The sequence below is a fragment of the Antechinus flavipes genome, chromosome 4, assembly GCF_016432865.1.
Source record: "Antechinus flavipes isolate AdamAnt ecotype Samford, QLD, Australia chromosome 4, AdamAnt_v2, whole genome shotgun sequence".
In the NCBI taxonomy this organism is placed as follows: domain Eukaryota; kingdom Metazoa; phylum Chordata; class Mammalia; order Dasyuromorphia; family Dasyuridae; genus Antechinus; species Antechinus flavipes.
The window spans coordinates 224,910,911-224,933,664 of NC_067401.1; the positions used below are offsets into that span (position 1 = coordinate 224,910,911).

Sequence of the window (22,754 nt, forward strand, 5' to 3'; positions counted from 1 at the left end):
ATAACTTCCTTTTGAGAAGTTAAGTTTCATGAACACTAATGTAGCACAGGGACTTCTGTGAGATGCTTAAATTCATATATATACATGTGTTCGTGTGTATTTGCGTGGCTTGCTTATTTGAATCTTTGGTCTTTCAACCAACCTTGTTAATTCTCCCCTTTAATCTCAGACTGCACTGAAGGTGATTTCCATTGACTTCTCTTTACTTCTATCGGGTGGCTCCTAGGAGAATAAGGCAGCTGTTCTCTCCCCCCAAGCCCCTCCCCTCCCCCCCCCCCCCCAATTCACCCAACTGCCATCCCCACTGGAATGAGACAATCCCAGTTTGGCAGCTGTCACGTCCTCCCACCTCCTTGGCTAAAGAGGGCTGGCTGGCCCCTGGGCTTCCCCCCCGTGCCCTTCCTCCCCCGCTCAGAACCCAGCCGGGACTGCTTGGAAGGAAGCTCAGCCCTCGGTCACCTCTGCTGTCGGGGCTGGGGGGATGGAGGTGAATGCCGGTGGGAGTCGGGGGCTTTGCTCTCTGGGCCTATGAGGGGGCGGGGGCCGCGAGGCAGGCCGGCGGACATGCGGACAGGCGGGCGCCTGTGTCCTTCTTTGGCCATGCTGTCAGCGGGTCCTGCCTGCCCGCCCGCGGCCTCTCATTGTAGGCGTCAGAGGGAGGAGGTGTCCGGAGCTGCCACTAGCGCGCGGTTGCCCGGGAGGAGGAGGGAGGGGAAAAGGGAGGGAGAAAAAGAGGGAGGTGGTACCGCCGCCGCCGCCCGGTCGCGTAATCCCTTCCTCCTCCTTCCTCCCGCCGCTGTCCCTGCAGCCACAGCTGCCGAGCTGCCCCATGGCCCAGGCGAGGATCAACGCGAAAGCCAACGAGGGCCGGTTCAATCGCTCTTCCTCCATGGCCGATCGCTCCAGCCGCCTGCTGGAGAGCCTGGACCAGCTGGAGCTCAGGTGAGTCGGGCAGGGAGGGAGGCGAAGCACGCCCCGGGTCCCGGCCGGTGTCGTCCCGTGCACGTGCTCCCCGCTGGCCGCCCGGTAAGCCAGGAACCCTCCCAGGGCCGGAGCTGGAGCCCGGTCGTCCTCATGGCCCATTGCAGGGACTGCGAGCTTAGGCAAACGGCAGGGGCGGCGGAGAGGACGTTGTGGGACTGGGGGAATGAGGCGTTAGGCGGACGGTCCTAGAACACTCGCACATTTAGAGGAGGAGGGCAGATTTTAAAGAAAAGAGACGGAGATGGGGGTGAGAGAAGGGAGATCTCTGGCTTTTTTTCCCTTTTTGGTGGATTGGTGAATCCTTTTGAAGGTTCCAGATCTATAGTGAGGCTGGGGGGAGGGGGGCGCGAAGTGAGTAGAAAATTGGCTTTTAGAGGCTGGAAGACTTGGGTTCAAATTCTGACAAATTTGAACTGAAGCATATTTTATACGAACAGTTTTTGTATACGTTGCCTCTTCCATTAGTATGTGTGTTCCTTGAGGGCAGGAACCTTTTTTTTTTTTTTTTTTTTTTTTTGCTGTTCTCTGTATCTTCAGGGCTTAGCACAGTCCCTGTGCTACACTGCTGATAATACAGTACTTAATGGCCAAAATCCCCAACCTCAGTGCCTTAGGCAACTCAAGACTATTTCAACACATTCTTGATCTCACAAGACTGCTCAGGAACAGAAACCTAAGTTTTTATTAATGGAATTTTTTGGTGTGGAAATATCCTCCCCATGCAGATATACAATTTATCTATATCATAGTGTCAAAGAGTTGCTAGAAGAATGCTGAAAAGTTAAATGACTTTTGCCTGGACTTAAACTCACATTTTCCATACTCCAAAGTCAGTCTTGTGTTGAGTAATTTCATTGTTTGAGCATTCTTTTGGGTGGTTTGGCTACTTTTACACTCCCATTCCCATGATCCTTTTGGCCATTTGAATGTGGTATTTAAAAAAAAAAAAAAACAGATGGCACAATCTACTGTGACATCATCTGACTGATTATAGGCTTCAACAGCTGATTCTGAAATGCTCTTTTAATATCGTTTATATTAACTTGGGCTGCTGATTTTTCTTCTTTAGTGGAGTTTATATAGTCACTGAAATAAGGTGTCCCAAAAGTTTTAGTGCAATTTAATTTTCAGTAAGTTAGAGTTGCACTAAAACTTTTGGAATACCTGAGAGATCAGTTATCTTAACGGCAAAAAACTGCAAAAGGTTTGTTCACTCAAAACAAAAGATTATTTTTTTAAAAATGTGGAATAATACTACAGAGACTAGTAAAAATGAGGTTGAAAGGAAACTGGCACATGGAAGGCTTTGCAGAATAAAATCAATACTTATTTTCATATTTATATAGCACCACATTGTACTATTAGGGCCTTTTACACAATCTGCCATTCTGATTTGATTTTATCGAAAGTTTATTCACAGGAATTTGGTGTTTGTGTATGTGAATCTACTTTTCTAATGACTATAAAAAAGTTTTGTCAAACACAGGAATAGATTTGCATAAAAATTTTAAAGTGTTAGCTAATAACATCAAAAATGTTTTCTATAAAAGTAGTAATGTATATTTATCATAATGTCCCTAGTGATTTTTTTAAAGCCTTTGTGGCATAAAATTTAATAATGAGCAATTATAGTTAAACTTAAGTTCCTTTAATATATTTACTTTGCTACTGATTAAACAAGGGAAAGTATAAAGCGCTGTACAAATTAAAGTACTAAGTAATAGTAAGCTATTTTCAAAGCAACAATAACTAACATTTGCTTGGCAGTTTTCAAGGTTTGCAAAGCATTCTGCATACATTTGATTGAGTCATTTGATTCTCCCAATTATCTTGTAAAGTAGTTACTATTATTTATTATCCCTTTTACAGATGGAGAAACTGAGGCTGAGGGAGACTGAATTGACCAGGGTCGGGTAGCTGGCATCTGAGGCTGGATTTTAAGCCTAGTCTTCCTTTTTGCAGCTACGTAGCACAGTGGTTGGAAATGCTGGACTTTGAATCAGGAAGACCTGAATTCAAATGTGGCCTGACACTACTCACTTCTGTGACCCTGAGCAAATTTGTTTGCTTCAATTATAAAACATGGATGATAAAACATTATCTACTACTTTGCAGGGGTGTTTAGCACAGTGCCTGGCACGCAGTAGGTGCTACATAAATGCTTATTCCTTTCCTGACTTCAAAGTCCAACACTATCCATTGTTCCATCTAGCTGCCTATGATGTAACAAGGGAAAATAAGTCTTTCATTTATAAAAAGATATATAGGATTAATGAATGTATTCTCTTAGAAACTGAGCTTTGTGGTATTGTTAGCCTAAGCAGCAGTGAGCCAGAAAGTGGAGAGGAACCAAATCTCTATTCACAATTTTAATAACAAAAGCAAAAAAGGAGAGTGACAGAAACTGCTATTTCTGTGTCTTTACTTTTCTTCCATTTTTACTCAGGATGAAACACATGAGGAATTGAAAATTAAAAGATTAGAGGATTAACAAAATAAATATAGAATTTATTTTCTACTTTCTACTAGGGTTTCAAAAAACTGGCCCGTCTGATTCTGATAATTGACTAAAGAAGATTTAAAAAAAAAGAAAATAAACCCAGAGGTTCTCCAACTTGGCCTCCTTTTAACTAGAATAAGACTTCTGCTTCTTGGTATTAAAATTTGGAAGGTGCTGTCAGTGCTAAGAGCCCTTCAAAGTATAAACCTTAGCATCTAATTAACAAGAATAATAAATAGGAAGTTTCCAGATGGCTCTGCTTCCCAGTGGGCATTTCAATGATGCTTCCAGTTCTGGCCTCACCTTGCTCCCATCGCCTTCAGGCAGCCTTTTCTCCCAGCAAGTGACCTTGTGGTGTCCTAGAGTCTTAAAACACTTTACCCCCTGGGGCACACATATATATATAACCAAGTTCTGTTTGCTTTAGTACCAAAATTGATACTTATTATTCTGATTATATGTATTCTTATTTATCAAATAGCCCTGACTGGCAAAAAGTTGGGATTACCCTTTAAACAATTTTAAGAGCCCTTTATTTTCAATTGAGAAACAAAAGATGTTTTTTTTTTTTTTAAAAAAGGTGGCAAGAGTATTTTTAATAGCATTACTGAAAACCCATTCTTTCTGTGTCCGTTTATACATGCTGAGTCATTGTCTCCAAACTTAGACTTTTAAAAATAAATAGTATTGTTTTAATTAACTCTTAAAACATGGTGGGTGCTGCCTACATAATAAAGCCCTACTTATATTCATAAGGTTATATGTATAATTCTATCCTGTACTAACCTGTATATGTTATTGCAATCTGGAAGTTTCATAGATTATATTAAAGGGTTTGCTCTTTATTATAAGGTATAAGCCCTAATTAAATATTCACAACCTCATATTTGAACTGTTTTTGTTAGAATTATCTTAAGTAGCAACTAGTTTCCTTACTAAAAAAAAAAAAAATCTTAACTCAGCTACTCAAAATGCTAATAGCTAAGATTGTATGACAGAATTTCAAAAATTGATTTCCCCTTGGATACTCACATAGATTGGATGATCTCAGAAGTCGCTTCCAATGTCTCTTGTACTGTGGATCTAATTGTGGTTAGGGAACTTTCAGGAGACATGTTTCATGACTAATAATAATGTAATCTGTGTAATCAGAACACCACCATCATCACCCTTAGCTTATGCAATAGTAACTCATTGTGCTTTAAAGTTTAAAGAATTTCCCTCCCAACAACCCTGTGAATTAGGTAGGAAAAGAACACTAAGTCCCAAAGAAATAAAGTGATTTAAAATCCAGGAATGATTTCATGTAGAAGGTAGTGTTTGAACTGAGCCTTGGAGGAAAATAGGAATTCTAAGCAGTAGAAAGGAAAGTGGAATACATTCTAGGTATTCATGAACAGCATTGTTCATGAAGGTCTGTAATGTATAAAGAAAATGGAAAGGTAGAGTGGGGGCAATTTGGGAGAGGCTTTAAATGGTAAACAGAGGGATTTGTATTTGATCCTAGAGGTAATAGGGAGCTACTAAAGTTTATTGAGTAAACTTGGGTCAGACCTGCAATTTAAGAAATTTGCTTTGCTACTTGTGGATGGTTTGAGTAGAGAGAGAACTGGAGTCAGAAAGACCAGTATGTGTATCTGAATATATATTTATATTCGTGTGTGTGTGTGTGTGTGTGTGTGTGTATGTGTATGCAGCACACCTCTGTCTGTAATACATATGCACATATTTTATAAACATGTACCTATATAGACATATTTCTACTATATAAACATATAGAACATATTTGTCTATGTATAATATCCAGGGCAGGGACTATTTCACTTTTGTCTTTGGTATCCTTATCATTTAGTGCCTAATAGGTGATTGATAAATAATTGCTGATTGATTAATATTGACTGTGACCCTAGGCATGCCGCAATCCTTCAACGGAAGACAGAACATGTGCTTGTCTGCATTGGTAAAAGGACTTTCTTCCACCATTGAAGTCACAGGTCCTCCCCTGAAAAAGTTATCAGAGCTAGAATTCTAACTCATGTAGAACTTTTTATATCAAACTTCCTCTTCCTCGTGAATTTACCAGTAAAAGAACGTGCTTATTTTAAAATGTCAATTAATTGTTCTAGAACATAGTATATGTATATGTAATTTCTCATCTAAATTCTCATCTATGTAATTCTCATCTAATATATGTAAATTCTCATCTAAAGTCTGAACATTTTTATATCTTCAAAAAGTGAGCTGTTTTAATTCTTTCCAGAGGAAAAAGGCTTACTCAAAATAGTTAGCTATGTGCTATTTGATTACATTATTTTATAAGTAGGAGAACAGGAACCAACATTTTTTACAATTTTAAAAATCTTGTTCTTTTTTAGAAAAGAGAGTCATTAGTACTAATCATTCATTGTATTCAAATGTTTGATAAATGTAAACCATGATATGATTATTGAAACATAAGAGATTAGCTTATAAATCATGTTTGATTTAGTCCTTGGCTTGATTTGAGAAAGTCTGCTGATTAGCACTGTGCTTAATCAGTTCATTCAAGGAATTTTCCATTAATTCAGAAATATTGCAAATTTTAGTTTTCTTTTTGAAAAATCACTGGAGAATAAAGTCAGAAGGGCTTCAGATCTATGGAATAAAATATAAAAGCAGATTGACAGTTTGATGCTATAAACTTTAAATTAAAATAATTTTTAAAAGTAAATTTAATTCAATTTGAAATAATCAAGTTAGCGTAAACAAGAAATAGAATAGTATGAAAGTAAATGCTATAAACTTTAAATTAAAATGATTTTTTTAAATTTAATTTTATTTTTTATATATTTTATTTTATTTTATAATAACTTTATATTGACAGAATCCATGCCATGGTAATATTTTTTACATTATCCCTTGCACTCGCTTCTGTTCCGATTTTTCCCCTCCCTCTCTCCACCCCCTCCCTTAGATGGCAAGCAGTCCTATATATGTTAGATATGTTGCAGTATATCCTAGATACAGTTCTCTTGTTGCACAAGGAGAATTGGATTCAGAAGGTAAAAATAACCCAGGAAGAAAAACAAAAATGCAAATAGTTCACATTCGTTTCCCAGTGTTCTTTCTTTGGGTGTAGCTGTTTCTGTCCATCATTTATCAATTGAAACTGAGTTAGGTCTCTTTGTCAAAGAAATCCACTTCCATCAGAATACATCCTCATACAATATCATTGTCGAAGTGTATAATGATCTTCTGGTTCTGCTCATTTCACTTAGCATCAGTTCATATAAGTCTCTCCAAGCCTCTCTGTGTTCATCCTGCTGGTCATTTCTTACAGAACAATAATATTCCATAACATTCATATACCACAATTTACCCAACCATTCTCCAATTTATGGGCATCCATTCAATTTCCAGTTTCGAGCCACTACAAACAGGGCTGCCACAAACATTTTGGCACATATAGGTCCCTTTCCCTTCTTTAGTATCTCTTTGGGGTATAAGCCCAGTAGTAGCACTGCTGGATCAAAGGGTATGCACAGTTTGATAACTTTTTGGGCATAATTCCAGATTGCTCTCCAGAATGGTTGGATTCGTTCACAACTCCACCAACAATGCATCAGTGTCCCAGTTTTCCCGCATCCCCTCCAACATTCATCATTATTTTTTCCTGTCATCTTAGCCAATCTGACAGGTATGTAGTGGTATCTCAGAGTTGTCTTAATTTGCATTTCTCTGATCAATAGTGATTTGAAATTAAAATGATTTTTAAAAGTAAGTTTAATTCAATTTGAAATAATCAAGCTATTTTAACTTGATTAGAAATAGAGTAGTAGGAAAGTGAAATTTGCTCTAGAATCAGGAAATTGGGTTCAATCCTACTTCTGACCATGAGCAGTTCATTTCATTTCTCTGAGCTTTGCTCATCTGTAAAATGGGAATGATAATATTTGTATTTCTTTATACCTTACTTAGCTTAAAAAGGCCGAGGTCTCCCATTGCATCCAAGGCCATCTCCAGTCTATATTTTGCTATTAGATCCAGATGGCTTAGGGAGAAGAAAGTAAGGCTGGTAACTTTGTACAGATCACAGTTACTTAAATCAAATCACTTGCATGTTATAGGATCACCTCCCTGATCTCATGGTCTTCTTGTAGGCCAAAGGATCAAAATAAAAGATCAGCTCTGGCGACCAAAGTGGGGATGGTGTTTTACCATGTCTGTCTTATCAATGTATCTACACATATCTCTACCATAGTAGTGTTACAAATTAAATATAATTTGTATACATAGACATATATGTCTATGTATATATTCTGTACCTCAATGGAATATAAGCTCCTTGAGAACAAGAACTTTCCCCATTGTCTAGGGCAGTACTTGGCATATAGTATAGTGGGCATTTAATATACATATTCATTAATTGATTGTGCCTCTGTTTTCTATAAAAAAAGATGGGTTACAAGTTCTTAACTCAGTGGTCTATGGCTAGATTTCAGGGGGTCCATGGGAAAAAATGAGGAAAATTATATTTATATTTTAATTGGCTTCCTTTGCAATACTTTGTATTTTATTTTGTATTACTTTGCATTTAAAAATACTAATTTTGAGAATAGGACCATAGGCATGTATAGGGGTATTCTCTCCACTGGTACATTTGGCAACCTCTTTATGCCATCTCATCCTGTGATTATTGCCCATGTAGAATGCAGCCAGTGTGCTGGAGATGTCCTCTAGGTCAGAGGTTCTCAACTTCTTCTGTGTCATGGATACTTTGTGCTAAGTATTGATCGTATACATCAATACAAAATGAGAGCTTCATTTTTCAATGAGCTTACAGTACAATAGAGGAGATAACATGCAAACAACTACATATAGATTAGATATATGCAAAAGAAATAGGACGTAAGTTCAGAGGGAAGGCCCTAAGTCTCTAAGATAAGGGAAACTTGCTGAAACTAAAACCTGAAAGAGGGAAATAAGGAAGCAGAACATTCCAGATTTGTTGTGACATCCAATGAAAGTGCTCAGAGGTGGGAGACAGAATGTGAAATAGGCAGAACAACAATGAGACCAGTGTTACTCATGGAATATGTGAAGGAGAGTAATGTGTAAGAAGAAGACTGAAAAGGTAAGGAGAATCTAGGCCATAAAGGGCTTTAAAAGACCTGATTTTGTATTTGATCCTGAAAGTAAGAGGGTGAAGTTGATTTAATTGGGGAATGTCATGGTCAGACTTGTACTTTATGAAGATTGATTTCACAGCAGAGTGAAAGATGGACTGAAGTGTGAGGAAAGACTTGGGGGTTAGGGAGACCAACTAGCAGACACTTGCAATAATGCAGACAGCGGGTGATAAAAGCCTAGACTAGGCTGGTGGCAATGTTAGAACAGGAATTGGCAAATGTTTGATATGAAAGAGGTCAGTGAAATCATATTCCTGTTGAATAAAATATTGAAATGGGGAGGCTGTATAGTGTAGTGACAAAGGTATGTGTGGGGTTTGGATACATAAGCTCTCAGTTTGAATTTTGATTTAGCCACTTATTTCCAGTGTAACTTTGTTCAAGCCACTTAACTGCTTTGGAATCATCCAGAAAAATGAAGGAAATGGTCTTTAAGGCTATTTCCAGCACTATATGTATCATATTAAGTCTTATACAAACTCTGCAATAATTTTAGGAATACTATAGTACTATAGTTTATACTCATAAATGTAAAATGTTCTCAAGTGTTTTATATTCAATCTGTTTTACCATCTGTTTTTTATGTTCTTTCATGTAAAAAATTCTTACGTAACATGAAAGCAATATTATGTCAAACATTTTATGAACTGTAGCATATATTGTTAATAAACACTGGTTTAAAGTTTATAATGTTTTAAATCATAATTGTAGTATGCTGAAAAGTTTTATTTTGGTTTGTTTTTTATTAATAGGCTTTCATTGTGATAACAACCTTTCTTTTTAGACTATCTCTTTAAATTTTTTTTTCAGTAAAGTTTGTTCTTTTCTGTTCCAGTTTTCAAGAATAGCATCTTCTAACTGTGAACTTTTACTTTAATTCTAGTCGCCATGTTTTAATTTGAGGAGAAATTTTTCTTAGAGTTAACTATAACATGCATTATAATTTTATAACCTATGGTCAGGAATTTTGCAAAAATGGTTATGGAGTACCCAAAAGTGTTAGAAATGGGGACAAAAGGAATCTTAGCAAGGCCTGAGCACTCCCAAATGGGACAGTGCATTTCAAATTCCCCATTGTCATTGTGGCCTAAGTCATACATTGATATTTTCTTTAATTCAACAAGCATTTATTAGCCACTTTCTGTATTCCATGCCCAATGCTAATATTTCCATTGAGATGGTTATGCATTTTAAATTAGCTTTTGAACAGTTATCCATTGCTGTTGAATTGTTTCATTTGACATAATAATATCCACCAAATATATGGGAATATAATAGCTAATATTTACATAGCACTTATTATGTGCCAAGGAACTATGCTAAGGGCTTTCTTTATAATTATTATCTTGTTTGAACATTATAACAACCCTGGGATGTAGTTGCTATTTTACAAAGAAACTGAGGCAAAAAAAGTTACATGACTTATTCAGGTTCACACAGTTAATAAGTATCTGATTCTAGATTGAACTCAGGTCTTCCTGACTCCAGGATTGGTGTCCTGTCCCCTGTACCAATTAGTTATGCAAAAAAAAATTTTTTTTACGTGTGTGTGGGAAACATAAAACATAAAAAACATAATTTACACATATAATATACACATGCATACATATGTATATTTAAATTTTAAATATTTACTGCTTTAAACTTTGTAAATCACTCTGTATGTTATCCATTTTGATTTTCATAACAACCTTGTGAGGTATTTTATAGATGATAAAGCCTGGGGGTCCAAGAGGATATGGCTTACTTAGAGTAACAAAGCTAGTAGCTATGTTAACATGTTTAGCATGATAATATAGCTAGTAGCTCATACCACTAGTAACTGAGGCAGTATTTAAACTCAGGTCATCTGCCTGAGTAAACCACTGGCCTATATTTTTTCTAGCAAAATATTAGTTCCCTACACAGCAGGTTCTTGAATTGTTTACACAGAACAAAGTGAGAAAGAGTGAGAGAAGGTTTGAAATTCTGGGCCAAATGGCCACACTACTCTGAGTTTACTTTGAAGAGAAAACTTTTAAATGGTAGGCAAGTGTGCGCCATCCACTTTTCTGTCTTCACGAGATTCCCCCTGCCAAGTTCTACTATTTGTAGCCTGTGCAGGGAGGGCAGGAGGCATATGTCATGGCAGGGGATGTCTGGAACTGGCCATTCTCCTTCTGGCTTTAATTCCTATTTTAGTCACAACTGCTATAGAGCACAGTCTGGGCTGGAGGCAAGGAAGAGACTGAACTGAGTGGCTCTGAGCTGCCTGGGAGGGCGGAAAGTGTCCAGTACAATGGCAGGAGTGAACCTCTGCCAATGCCCTTCACCTGGGGTTGTGCTTCTGTAAGAAACTGTTGAATTCCTGAAGGTTTTTTGGTTTGTATTATAACTTTTGTTTTTACATCACAGTGATTTTTGGGTGCTTTCTTTCTGCCCCTACCCCCTTGGACTCTCTTTTGTAACATTACACAATCCCAAACTAATATTTAAGCAAAAACAACAGATAAAGTGACTTTGACAATTTATGCTTGTAAAATGTCACTTATTTCATTGCTGAGAGGAGGGAGGTAAATTTCATTTTCTGGTCCTGAGACCAATTTTGGCAACTTCAGATCATTAGGTAAAAAACAAAAGTTTGAGGTGTAGTTACAGTGTGGCTTCTTCCCTATAGCATTATTTATAACAACTCTGGCATTGAAACTGAAAGCAGAAATTTTTGCATAATTCTTATTTCTCTGTTGTTCAGGCTGGTTGCCTCCCAAATTCCCCTTTCTACTAAGGTGTATCTTCCCTCTCTCTGACTTTCATTTTACTTTATTACTTTCTCTGTTCTATAGAATTTTCTAATCCATCCACGTCCTTGAATTAGGTAATAAAACTGGAAAAATGAGCGTTTAAGAGCTGTCCAGCAGACACTTTAAGTGAACCTACAGAAATTAATTTTACATCATACTACTTTTATTTAACTCAGTCATTTTAGTCAGCTGTTTAGAAGTCTACAGAACATTAAAAATAATGAAAGGAAGATAGTAGTCGAATTAATGCACATGAAATCAACAAAAGCATGAACCAAGGACGGGATTTGGCCTGTGGCCTCTCCCGCTACATGACTACTTTAAGCTCATTGGTGTAATGACGGAGCTTGCTTCCTCGACTCTTGAAACCTATTTGCTTGTCCCAGCTCTGCCAGAGAGATCTAATTCAACTCCTTCAGATATGTAAGGGCCATTCCTTTTCCTCTGACCCTCATCTGGTTGCCTCAATTTACATCATTTTTTTCCATTAAGCAAGATTCCAAGAGAACTTAGGTTATATTTTAAGTATCAGGGGAGGTTGGCATAGTGGAAAAATCACTGGATTTGGAATCAAAGGAACTGCTAATTATCATCTGTATGAGTTGAGGCAAATTACCTAATCTCTCTGAGACTCCATTTTCTCATCTGTATAATGAAGAGACCAGGCTAGAAGGCCGGCCCCCAAGACCCCTTTTAGCTCTAACTACCAGCTATTGTTGTAATTGAACCTACCTATAAACACACACACACACACACACACACACACACACACAAATATGTATATATGCACACACATATACTGAACTTTGATGAAAAACAATTCAATTTTTATCTTTTATTTTAACATATTTTGTTTAGATGTGATAGTATGATACTCTGATATGTTTGTCAGCTTAGACCATAAAACTGTAGAAATTTTTTAAGTTGATATTTTAATGTTAGATCACATTCATTTCCCGTATATTCCCCTTTTCTTCCCTCAAGCAGTCATCCCTCATAGCAAATGAGTGTTTTAAAGGAGGATAAAAAATTAAGCTAACACATTTACCAACTACATCAATATGTGCTGGTAGAACTTTTTTAAAAGTCAGCAAACATACTCTGAACGTAAACATCCAAATGTTGTCCCTTCAAAGTAGTTCACCTAGAAACACATACACATTCTAGTAGTGCTACCGTCATTGTAAACAACTTTAAAATTCCTCTTTTGGAATTGCCTTCAGAGTCGGAGCCACTTTGTTTTGGATAGATTTCATCCTTTGAGGCTGGATTTAAGTTTTGGAGAGAAACAAAAGTCGTCCAGCCAAGTTTGATGAATAAAGTGGATGGTCAAGCCTGTCTACTGCCATTTTTGGTTTGGAGAAGTTGAAGTGGAAAATGATGTAAGATCCTAAAGTATTGAAACTGTCGTCAGAGACTCATAAACCATTCTGTATAAAAAAGACATACCTGTGCATCTGAGTAATCTCACATTGTTTAGTTAGCTGGAGGCTTAGTGCTGGCCTTTGTGATTTCACAAAACCTGTTTTTTTCTTTGTGTTTACTTACCTTTTTAGCATTAAGAGCTAATGCAAGATTGCTCCGGAGAATTAAAGGAGTTCTTAACCGGCTTCAGAAACCCAACTTGTACCCCACCCACACTGTTAAAAGTGAACTTTAATCTTTCCTTTCAGTACTATGATTAAAATTATATATATGTCCACAAGTTTATAAAATCATATAATAGACTGAGTATGTTCAGTATTTATCTTCTTTGAAATTGTCAGAAACTTTTTACAAATTCACTTTTTTTTTTATCCAGACTGCTAATTTCATCATGCAGGGAGCTGCTGGTGAAGAAATGCCTTCTGTGGATACAGATCAACAAATGTTCTGAAACATGTAATTTTGTAGAGTTTTTCATATAATATTTTGTGGGAGGCACTAAGAGCTTAAGTTCAGGGGCTACATGGTTATTATTCATCAGAGGCAAGACTTGAACTTAGGTCTTCTTGATGCTGAGGCCTGGTCTGTATCCGCTATGTCAGGCTGCCACCTTTAACATTCGCTTTTAGTGTGTGCCTTACTATTACTGTCTGTAATATGACATTAATAGTCTGCCAACTGTTTGGAATTCCTTGGGGGAGATGAGGATTCAAATGAACTAGTAAAATTCAGAGTGCCAAGTGGGAGATACAATATGTAGCTGTCTGGACCCAAGTCAATCTTGGGTTGTTATGTGGGTAATGCTATAAATTGCATCTGCTTTTCTTAACTTATTTTTGCTTCTATTTGAACAGCATATTATCATGAACATCACAATGTCTCTTGTGTGCAAAGTACAGAGCTAAGTACACATAGCTTCTATTGTTTAGTGGCCAGTGACCCTCATTATAGACTCCCTCATCTTCCTATTTCTTCCCCCTTCCCCCCCTTTTTTCCTCATCACAGAAAAACACTGCCCTTGACTCAGAGATGATCTTCTGGATCACCAGATATTTGAGACTTCGAGTTTGAGGGTCAGTATACACATAATATTTTATATGAAAAGTGTAGTATTGTAGGAAATTGAAACTAAGTTATAAGCAATGTTCTGAATAAGTGGTAAACATTGAATTTTTTGATACATATAGATGAAAAGAAAGAAAATGGGAGGAAGAAAAAGTTAAAACAGATTGGTAGACAGATAAGTATATAGATATGTAGTTTCTAGGATTATGATTTCATAAAATGCATTTAAATAGAGAAGAAGTAAGGGAACAAGCATTATGTGCCAGACATGGTGCTAAGCACTTTACAAATATATCATTAGAGTATTTGCATATTGTTTAGTTAAGTGTGGATTTATTTGGAACTCCCAATGTGGAAACTTCAGCCACTGATATAGATTGGCAAAACATCTGTAATTTCTTGTCTTAGTTTCATGAGCCACCAAGAAATTAAATGCCTTGTCCAAGAACATACAACTATTACATGCCAGAAGCAGGATTAAAACTCAAGTCTTAATAACTTCAAGGCCAGCCTTCTATTCATTATACCATATTTACTTTCATATTTACTATGTAAGTGTTAATTTGCACATACATATTGGATCAAAATAAAATTTATGCAAATATAAATATATCCAAGAATTACTCTTTTAATTGTTTTAGTTTTTCTGGTTATATATGTATATTAACTTTTTAAACTTTTAAATTAACTTTTTTTATGAATCATATGGAGAGAGAAAAATCAGAATAAAAGGGGAAAAAAACCACAGGAGAGACAAACAGAAAAAGGAAGAGATCATAGCATGTGTTGATTTACATTCAGTCTCCATAGTTTTCTTTCTGGATACAGATGGCATTTTCTATCCAAAGTTTATTGGGATTGTCTTGAACAAGTTATTATTCTTAATTATTCTTGAGAATATGAAGTATTGCTAGATTATATGCCACATCCATGAATCTTCCTTTGTTCCCCACTATCAATAACAGCTTTTCTTCTTGAATGTCATTTAGTGGTTAGTTTGTCATACCTAAAACAGTTATGATGTGATATTACTTATTATAGTTGTGTCTGTCTCTTTCTGTCTCTGTCTCCCTTTATACACACACACACACACACACACACACACATATATGTTATTCCTTTACTAGACTGTTCTACAAGATTAGGAATAACATAGTTTGTAAAATGTATGTCTCCCCTAGACATTGTCTTACATGAAGAGGCTGCTCTTCTTACCAAAGAAGACTTCTACATTGTACACAGTGACCCCCTTCCATCACATCTTCTTCAGCAGATTGGCCTCGTCACAGCCTCTTACTTATTTTCAATCTCTCTTTGCACTGGCTTCTTCTCTACTGCCTGCTTATATAGTCTCTATCCTTAAAAAACCAAACCCTAGAAACCCTAACTTGATCCAAGCAAAGTATCAGTTTTAAATGCAACATAACCAAAACTAAACTCATTATCTTTCCCCCAAAAAATTCCTAACTGCCTTGTTACTGTTGAAGGCATCACCACCCTCCCAGTTATCCAGGATTATAAAATCTAATGTCATCCTTCACTCCTCACTCTCTCTCAATTCCATATCCATTCTGTTGTAAAGTTCTGTCAATTTACTTTCATGACATCTCTTGTATATCTCATCCTTCTTTTCTACATTGCCACCAAGTTGGTGCAGGGCCCACATCACCTCACACCTAGATTATTGCAATAGACTGCTTTTCAGTTTTCTTGCCTTTTAAAGTCTTTCCTCACTCAAATCTATTTTCCACTCAGCTGTCAAATTAATCTTTCTAATGCACATATCTAACCATGTTATGCCCCTAATTTAGTAAATTCCAGTGGATCCTGACTACTCCTTAGATAAAATATAAAATCCTCTGTTTGATGTTCGAAGTCCTTCACAGTCTAATTTCCCCCTCCTACATTTCCATTCTTCATTTGAATTTTTTAATTGTAGAAATATGTTTAGAAGAATTACACATGTTTAATCTATATTGGATTACTTGCTGTCTAGGGGAAGAGGCATGGGGGAAGAGAGGGAGAAAAATTTGGAACACAAGTTTTTGCAAGGTCGAGTGTTAAAAATTATCTTTGCATGTATTTTGAAAAATAAAAAGCTATTATTATTTTAAAAATTATTTTCAGATTTGTATTCTCTCCAAGCAAGAAAAACAAAAACTGTTACAGACATCTATAGCCAAAAAATACACAGACAAAACAAAACCCTATTTTTTTTTTCTTTAAATCTCAGTCTATACTCAGACTTTTTATTCTTTCCAATTTTCTTATACCTTACTATCCCTGACATAATTTGTGATCCAGTGACTAGGGTTTTCCTGTTTCTTACATAAGACACTCTCATCTCCAGGCTATGGGCATTTTCATTAGGTATTCCCCTCTTAATATTTGTCTTCTGGCTTACTTCAAATTCCGTCTTTTATAAGAAAGGTTTCTTGGTTGCTCTTGATATTAGTGCCTTCCCTTTATTAATTATGGCCATTTTAACTGATATATATCATTTGAATATAGTTATTTTTGTGTTATCTCCCTAAAAAGAGGGATTATTGTTTAACCTTCTTTTTGTATCCTCACTGCTTAGCACAGTGCCTAACACTTAATGACAGATTGATTAATAAATCTTGGTTGGATTGAATTGAAATGATTAGGAAAAGGATACTAGCTATTATGACCCTAGTTTTATACTTTTGTACTATTGTACAAAATACAATGGGATTTTGCTTCCTTTTATTTCTGAAATATGTATACACACATATATAGATACATATATATGTATGTATATATATATCCATACATATACATAATACACATATCTGTCTATGTATCTCCAGTTATGAGCATCCATTATGCCTCCAATATCTGTGCTTGCAGCTTATATCTGGGATTCGAGATAATAATTGTAAAGTGTTCTGCTTAATGGGTAGAGAACTGGATCTGGAATCAAGAAGACTGAGTTTAAATCCACCTTCAGAAGACACATAATAGCTATATGATGCTGGGGAAGTCATTTAACCTGTATTTGACCTAATCCACTGGAGAAGGAAATGGAAAATCATACCAGTATCTTTGCCAAGAAAACCCATGAATAATATGGTCCACTGAGTCACAAAGAGTTGGACATAACTGAATAACAACAATAAATATTTGCATATATATTTTTAATAAAAACTGGATTAAAGTGGGAGTTTTAAGAAAAAATTTAAAAGGCAAACCTAATCTCTTATTTACTTTGTTGTCTTGTGTATGTATATCATTTATGTTTTTCATTCTACTTTCATGTCCATTATCTTATTTGATCCCCACAAGACAGGATTGGAGATAGGTTGGACAGGTTTCTTTATCTCCATTTAATAAAGATACTGAGGGTATAACACAGCAAAGTGATTTGTCAATAATTACATTGCTTATTAGTAGCAGAACTGACTCTAGAAACATGACTAGATTCAGTAAACAGAAAAATTTTATGTTGAGATCAAACATGTAAATCAACAAAGAGATTTTGAATTTGTAGGCTTTTTCAGAAGATGAGATCGAATTATTAGTAAGTCAGACAGATGGTGGGTCACAAAGGAGACAAGTGAATAGTGAATAGGACATCAGAAGTGAACTAGTCATTTTGTGACCTTATTTCTTGCCACTTGTTTCCTCATGTTTATACTTATGATTTATTTAATGAATATACTAATATGAGTTTTAATCAAAAATAGAGAACATTTTAAAAATGTTGAGCATATTCTAATTCTTTAATTATAAAAGAAATAAAGGTGAATATGATTTGGTGAAAGGGGCATTGAACATAAAGTCACAAGATCTGACTTTGATCCTTCCTCTACCATTTAACAGTTGTGTGACTTTGTTCAAGTAGCAAATTTTATAACCTTTTTATGTCTCAATTATTTCATACGCAAAATAATGGAGTTATTAGATTACCTGATTACTGAGGTTCTTTAAAATTCTAAATTAATAGTAGGTATATACATACATATTTGTATTTTGGAAAAGAGCACATCGAAATTTCAGAAATTAGGGAGCTTGGGATAAATTCTACCTGTGACATTTATTACCTATGGTTTTTGGTAAGTCTGATCTCCCTGGGCCTTAGTTACACCATCTGCAAAATGAGCGAATTGGATCAAATAGCATCTGAGGTCCCTTCTAATTCCAGCTCTTATGATCTTAAGGATCCTATCTATTTAAATGTGATGTTTATTCTTTTTTTTTTGTTTCATCAAAAATTCTTTTAAAAAATCTCTATATTAATATTTGACATAGGTGGCACAGTATATAGAGCACTGGGCCAAGAGTCAGGAAGACTTGGATTCCAGACTCAGATAATTTACTTGGCTCTGTGACCCTGGGACAGGCATTTAATCTATGCTTCAATTGTAAAATGGGGATTTAAAAAAAACCAGTATCTAGACCTCCTGTGATGACTGCGTATTTAAAATCAGCCGAAGTCAGGAATTCAGGTTAAGGGGAAAATCTTCAATCTTTATTCTCTTTGAGGTGAAGAGGGATTGCGATAGCAATATGGGCAGCTGCGACAGGAAGCCAGCCAGCAGAAGTGAAGGGGGATCGAAGGTGAAAGGGGGTTATGATAGCAATGCAAGCAGCTGTGTCAAGACGCCAGCCAGCAGTCTGTCTTTCCGCTTCTCTCTCCACTCCCCTGCCTCCTCCCACCAAAAATGTCATTTCCTATACAACACATCAGGACTTGCACAAAGAGGGAGCGGGGGCCATTCTTTCTCCAAGCATATATATTAATAGAGTATGGTCCAATTGCTATTTAGCCTCATGTGCTTGGGACCTCAGTGCATCAACTCAAGCCTCAGCCCATTACAACCTCCCGTGATAGTTGTGAGGATCAAGTGAGATAATGATTGTGAAGTGCTTATTAGCACAGTGATTGGCACCTAGTATGTGCTATATAAATGCTAGATACTATTGTCATCATTATTATTAGCTTAGCTGTTGATTAAGGCCATTCTGTTTCCCTCCCTACTTTGCATGGATTATAATCTGCAGCATGAGATTGAGAGACCCAGGAGCAGCATTGTATTCCAAACAATTAGCTTTGCTTCAACCAGCATTGTCCAGTGGAGCAACCCCAATGGATTTATGATTGGGTAACTGGATCTGTAAGTGATTCAGCTTCCACCTCCTCTGTATCTATCTTTTCTGAAGTCCCAGAAAACAAAGATTTCATCACCAAAATCCTTGGTATCAAATAAATGGTTCATTAGCAAAAATGGGCATGATTTTATCAATTAAAAGAATATTAAGGATATATTTCCAATACCACCTTATCTTCCCCTCTTTATTCCAGCCAAACTGGATTACTTGCCATCCAGAACAATATACCTTCCCACTTGGCAATAAGGACCATTTTCTGTCCACCCTGATGAAAAATTCTCCTACTTATGCCATTTGCCTTTTTTTTTTTTTTTGAAGCAGAGATTGTTTCTATTTTTGTCCCTAGCATTTAGCATAGGGCCTTTGCATTTTTCATTCATTCATTCATTTACTTACTCACAGAATTGTTCAGGCTACAGCATATCAGTAAGTACAGGAAAAACTCTTTACCAAGAGATGTCAAGTGCACATAGCAACATGACTCTAAATGACATTTATGTGAGAAAGATGCCAGCTGCAAATTTATTTCTATGGCAATTTATGAATTTTGAATTTGTCTATAACACACAGATAACACTAGATGGCCCTCAAGATCAGATTCAATAATTTTTTATTAAGGCTATGTTTTTATGCAGTCCTAGAAAGTTCCATCAGTGAAACCTTTGGGTACTAGGATGTAAAAATTAAAATGAGAATTAGTTAGGCATAGAAGAAAATGAAATTTTACCAACATTAAGTCACTTAATTGGGGCAAAGCAAGAGAGAAAGAATATCCACTAGAGACCAGTTTGCAGCCCATGTCAGTAAAGCTGTAGTAATACTGAAACTAGTAAGCATGTGTTCTCTGGAGTGCTTAATTTCTTTCACTTTTGCAGTTGTCTTCTTGATGACTGGAAGAGATTGACAGCATGAGGAAAAGATGTTCACATGCAGAAATGAAGGGGAGAGAGGCACCATATTCTTGAATTATAGGCTCCTTTGCTCAGGTTTAGAAGAAATTTGGGTATTTGCTAGAATTTTCTTGATGATCATGAAGAGCATTTTGCTGTGAAGGAAAAAAAGGATTTCCAGAACGGTGAAAATGGCTTTTTCTAAAATTCTTAATATAGCAGTACTAGACTCCATCTGTATCCTCCTTCACATAGTATTATGGCTTTAGAATCAGAAGTCCTGGGTTTGAATCCCTTCTTTTCTACTTAACTGAGTGACTGGGCAAGTCACCTCAAGAATGTGAGCTTTTGTAAAGTGAGATGGGCTGAGAGGAATAGACTAAATGACTCATTTCATCTCTAAAACCACATAAATCTGTGATCCTACAATCCTTTTTTCTCTCTTTTTTGAAAGTCCTTATTCATAAGATTAAAACTAATATCCTCCCTCTCTTTGTGAAAGTATACATATATACATTATGCATATAAATATACATTTGAACAGAATGAAGTAATTGGATTGGGATTCTTCAAAGTTCTTTTCAATGGCTTTAAGCTTCTCCTTGAAATAAAGGCCCATATTTTAATCCTAATATTCATCTGGTAATTGTGTGACATTGAATTGGAGAACACTCTGTGAAGAGCTAATGTCGAGAATTCCCCAGTGGGGCAGTGAAGAAATCCGTGGCAGGCGTGAGCAGGCAGAAACACGTAACACTGCAGGATTTATAGAAAAGTAATGTAAGAGTTGTCATCAAAGAAAAGTATAAATGGGTACTCTTTCCTGAAGGGAACTCTCTAAATATTGCAGAGGGAGTTCATGAAACTAATTTTAACAATGCTGCTTTTTGTGAATTGCTTCTCATCACTGTCGTCAGAAGTGATCTTAAAAGAGAGTAAGAGGGCATGCTAGTGTTAGCTGCCAAGTTTCAGGCACATAAAAGAAGGCCCAGATAGGGGGTTGTTTTCAGAGATGAAAACAATCTGGCCTATGGACAAAATTTAGGTTGGTACAGACAGGAGTAAAGAATCTGATCCTCACATGGCCCTCCAACAAACATGGAACAAGATGGGACAATCCAGTCATATGAGACTGTATGGTAGCAGTATACCTAAGGTTAATTATCATCCATTAAAAAAGAGACTACTGGATTGTCTGTGTTCTGTTAAGAAAATATCATTAGCTGTTATATTAAGAGAAGGACTTCTGGGGCCAAGATGGCAGAATGAGGAAGGAACTCTGAAACCCTCCCAGATTCCTCTGCAAACAGCTAGAAAAGTTCCTCTGAAGTGATCTAGGAGCAGAAAAGCAGCTTGCCAAGCCAGCCAGGACGGGTCTGGCTCCTTGGCATAGGAGGGGGGGCAAGGTCCAAGAGCTGCCAGCCCCACAGCAGGAGGCCTGCAGCAAGGCTTCAGGTCTGGAGCTCTCCTCTCGCAGGCCTGCCCTCCTGGAAGCCAGCAGCCCATAGGCAAGTGAGCAGGCTGTGCAGCCCAGCAGGGCCTTGACCCCATTGCTGACCAGTAGTGAAACCCCACCCCAGGGCCCTACCAGCGGGAGACCCTGTTTCCATAGCAACTCAGAAGCAAGGTGCCACCTCTTGCTAGGGTAGATCAGCAACAAGTCCTTCTCCAGGTCCTGTTCTCAGAGGGTCCTCTATCTAACTAGAGCAACTTAGCAGCAAGGCCCCAGCCCTGGAGCAGGCCAGCAGCTAACCCCACCCCCCAGTGCAAACCACAAAGGTAGTCTACCCACTGGGGAAAGCCTCGAGGCCCAGCGAAAACCAGAACAAAAGCCTGGGACAGTGTAGGCCTAGAGACAAACTCTCACGTAAAATCTAGTCACAAAAAAAAGCACAAAAAAATGAGCAAAAAAAAAAATTAAGTCACTATAGTGATCAAGGTATAAACTTAGAAGAGGACAACAGTGTCAAAATGGCTACACATGAAGACTCAAAGAAAAATGTAATTTGGTCTCAGGCCCAGAAAAGAATTCCTGGAAGACCTATAAAAGTATTTTAAAAAGCAAATTAGAGGAGCAGCTAGGTGGCGCAGTGGATAGAGCACTAGCCCTGAAATCAGGAGGACCGGAGTTCTCAAATCTGGCTTCAGACACTTAACATGTTCTAGCTGTGTGACCCTGGGCAAGTCACTTAACCCCAATTGACTCAGCAAAAAACAAACAAACAAATAAATAAAAAGCAAATTAGAGAAGTGGAAGAAAAGTGGGGGGTGGGGGTGGGAGGTGTGAGAATGAAGTTGGTAAACAAGAGAATCATAAAAACAGTAGCATGGGGAAAGAGATAAAAAACTTACCAGGGAAAGTAAATCTCCCTTCCCCAAAATGGAATTGCTCAAATAAGATAGTACAAAAGTTCACTGAAGAAAATAATTCCTTAAAAATTAGAATTGAACAAACAAAAAAAGAATGACTATAAAGACATCAAGGTATAAAACAAAATCATTTTTTAAAAAAAGAAGAAAAAGTGAGATTTCTTGTTGGAAAAACAATTGATCTAGAAAATAGATCCAGGAGAGATAATATACAAATTATTGGATTGCCTGAAAGCCATGATCAAAAAAAAAAAAAAAAAAAAAAAAAAGCATGCATAATATCTTAAATGAAATGATCAAAGAAAATTATCCTGATATATTAGAACCAAAGGGCAAAATAGAAATGGAAAGAATAATCACTTCCTGAAAGAGATCCCAAAGTGAAAACTACCAGAAACAACAATGCCAAATTCCAGAACTCATAGATCTAGAAGAAAGT

The 22,754-nt window shown here is 36.9% G+C and overlaps 1 protein-coding gene across 1 annotated transcript in view; it reads left to right on the plus strand.

Annotated features, from left to right (window-relative positions):
* The first annotated feature begins 365 nt into the window (after positions 1–365).
* BAG2 (BAG cochaperone 2) overlaps positions 366–22,754 on the plus strand; it is a 36,598-nt gene continuing 14,209 nt past the window's right edge. The window contains exons 1-2 of the mRNA XM_051997198.1: positions 366–487; positions 809–942. Of these exons, the coding sequence (XP_051853158.1) occupies positions 482–487; positions 809–942 (140 nt within the window). The 5' untranslated portion in view covers positions 366–481. The remainder of the gene's footprint in view (positions 488–808; positions 943–22,754) is intronic.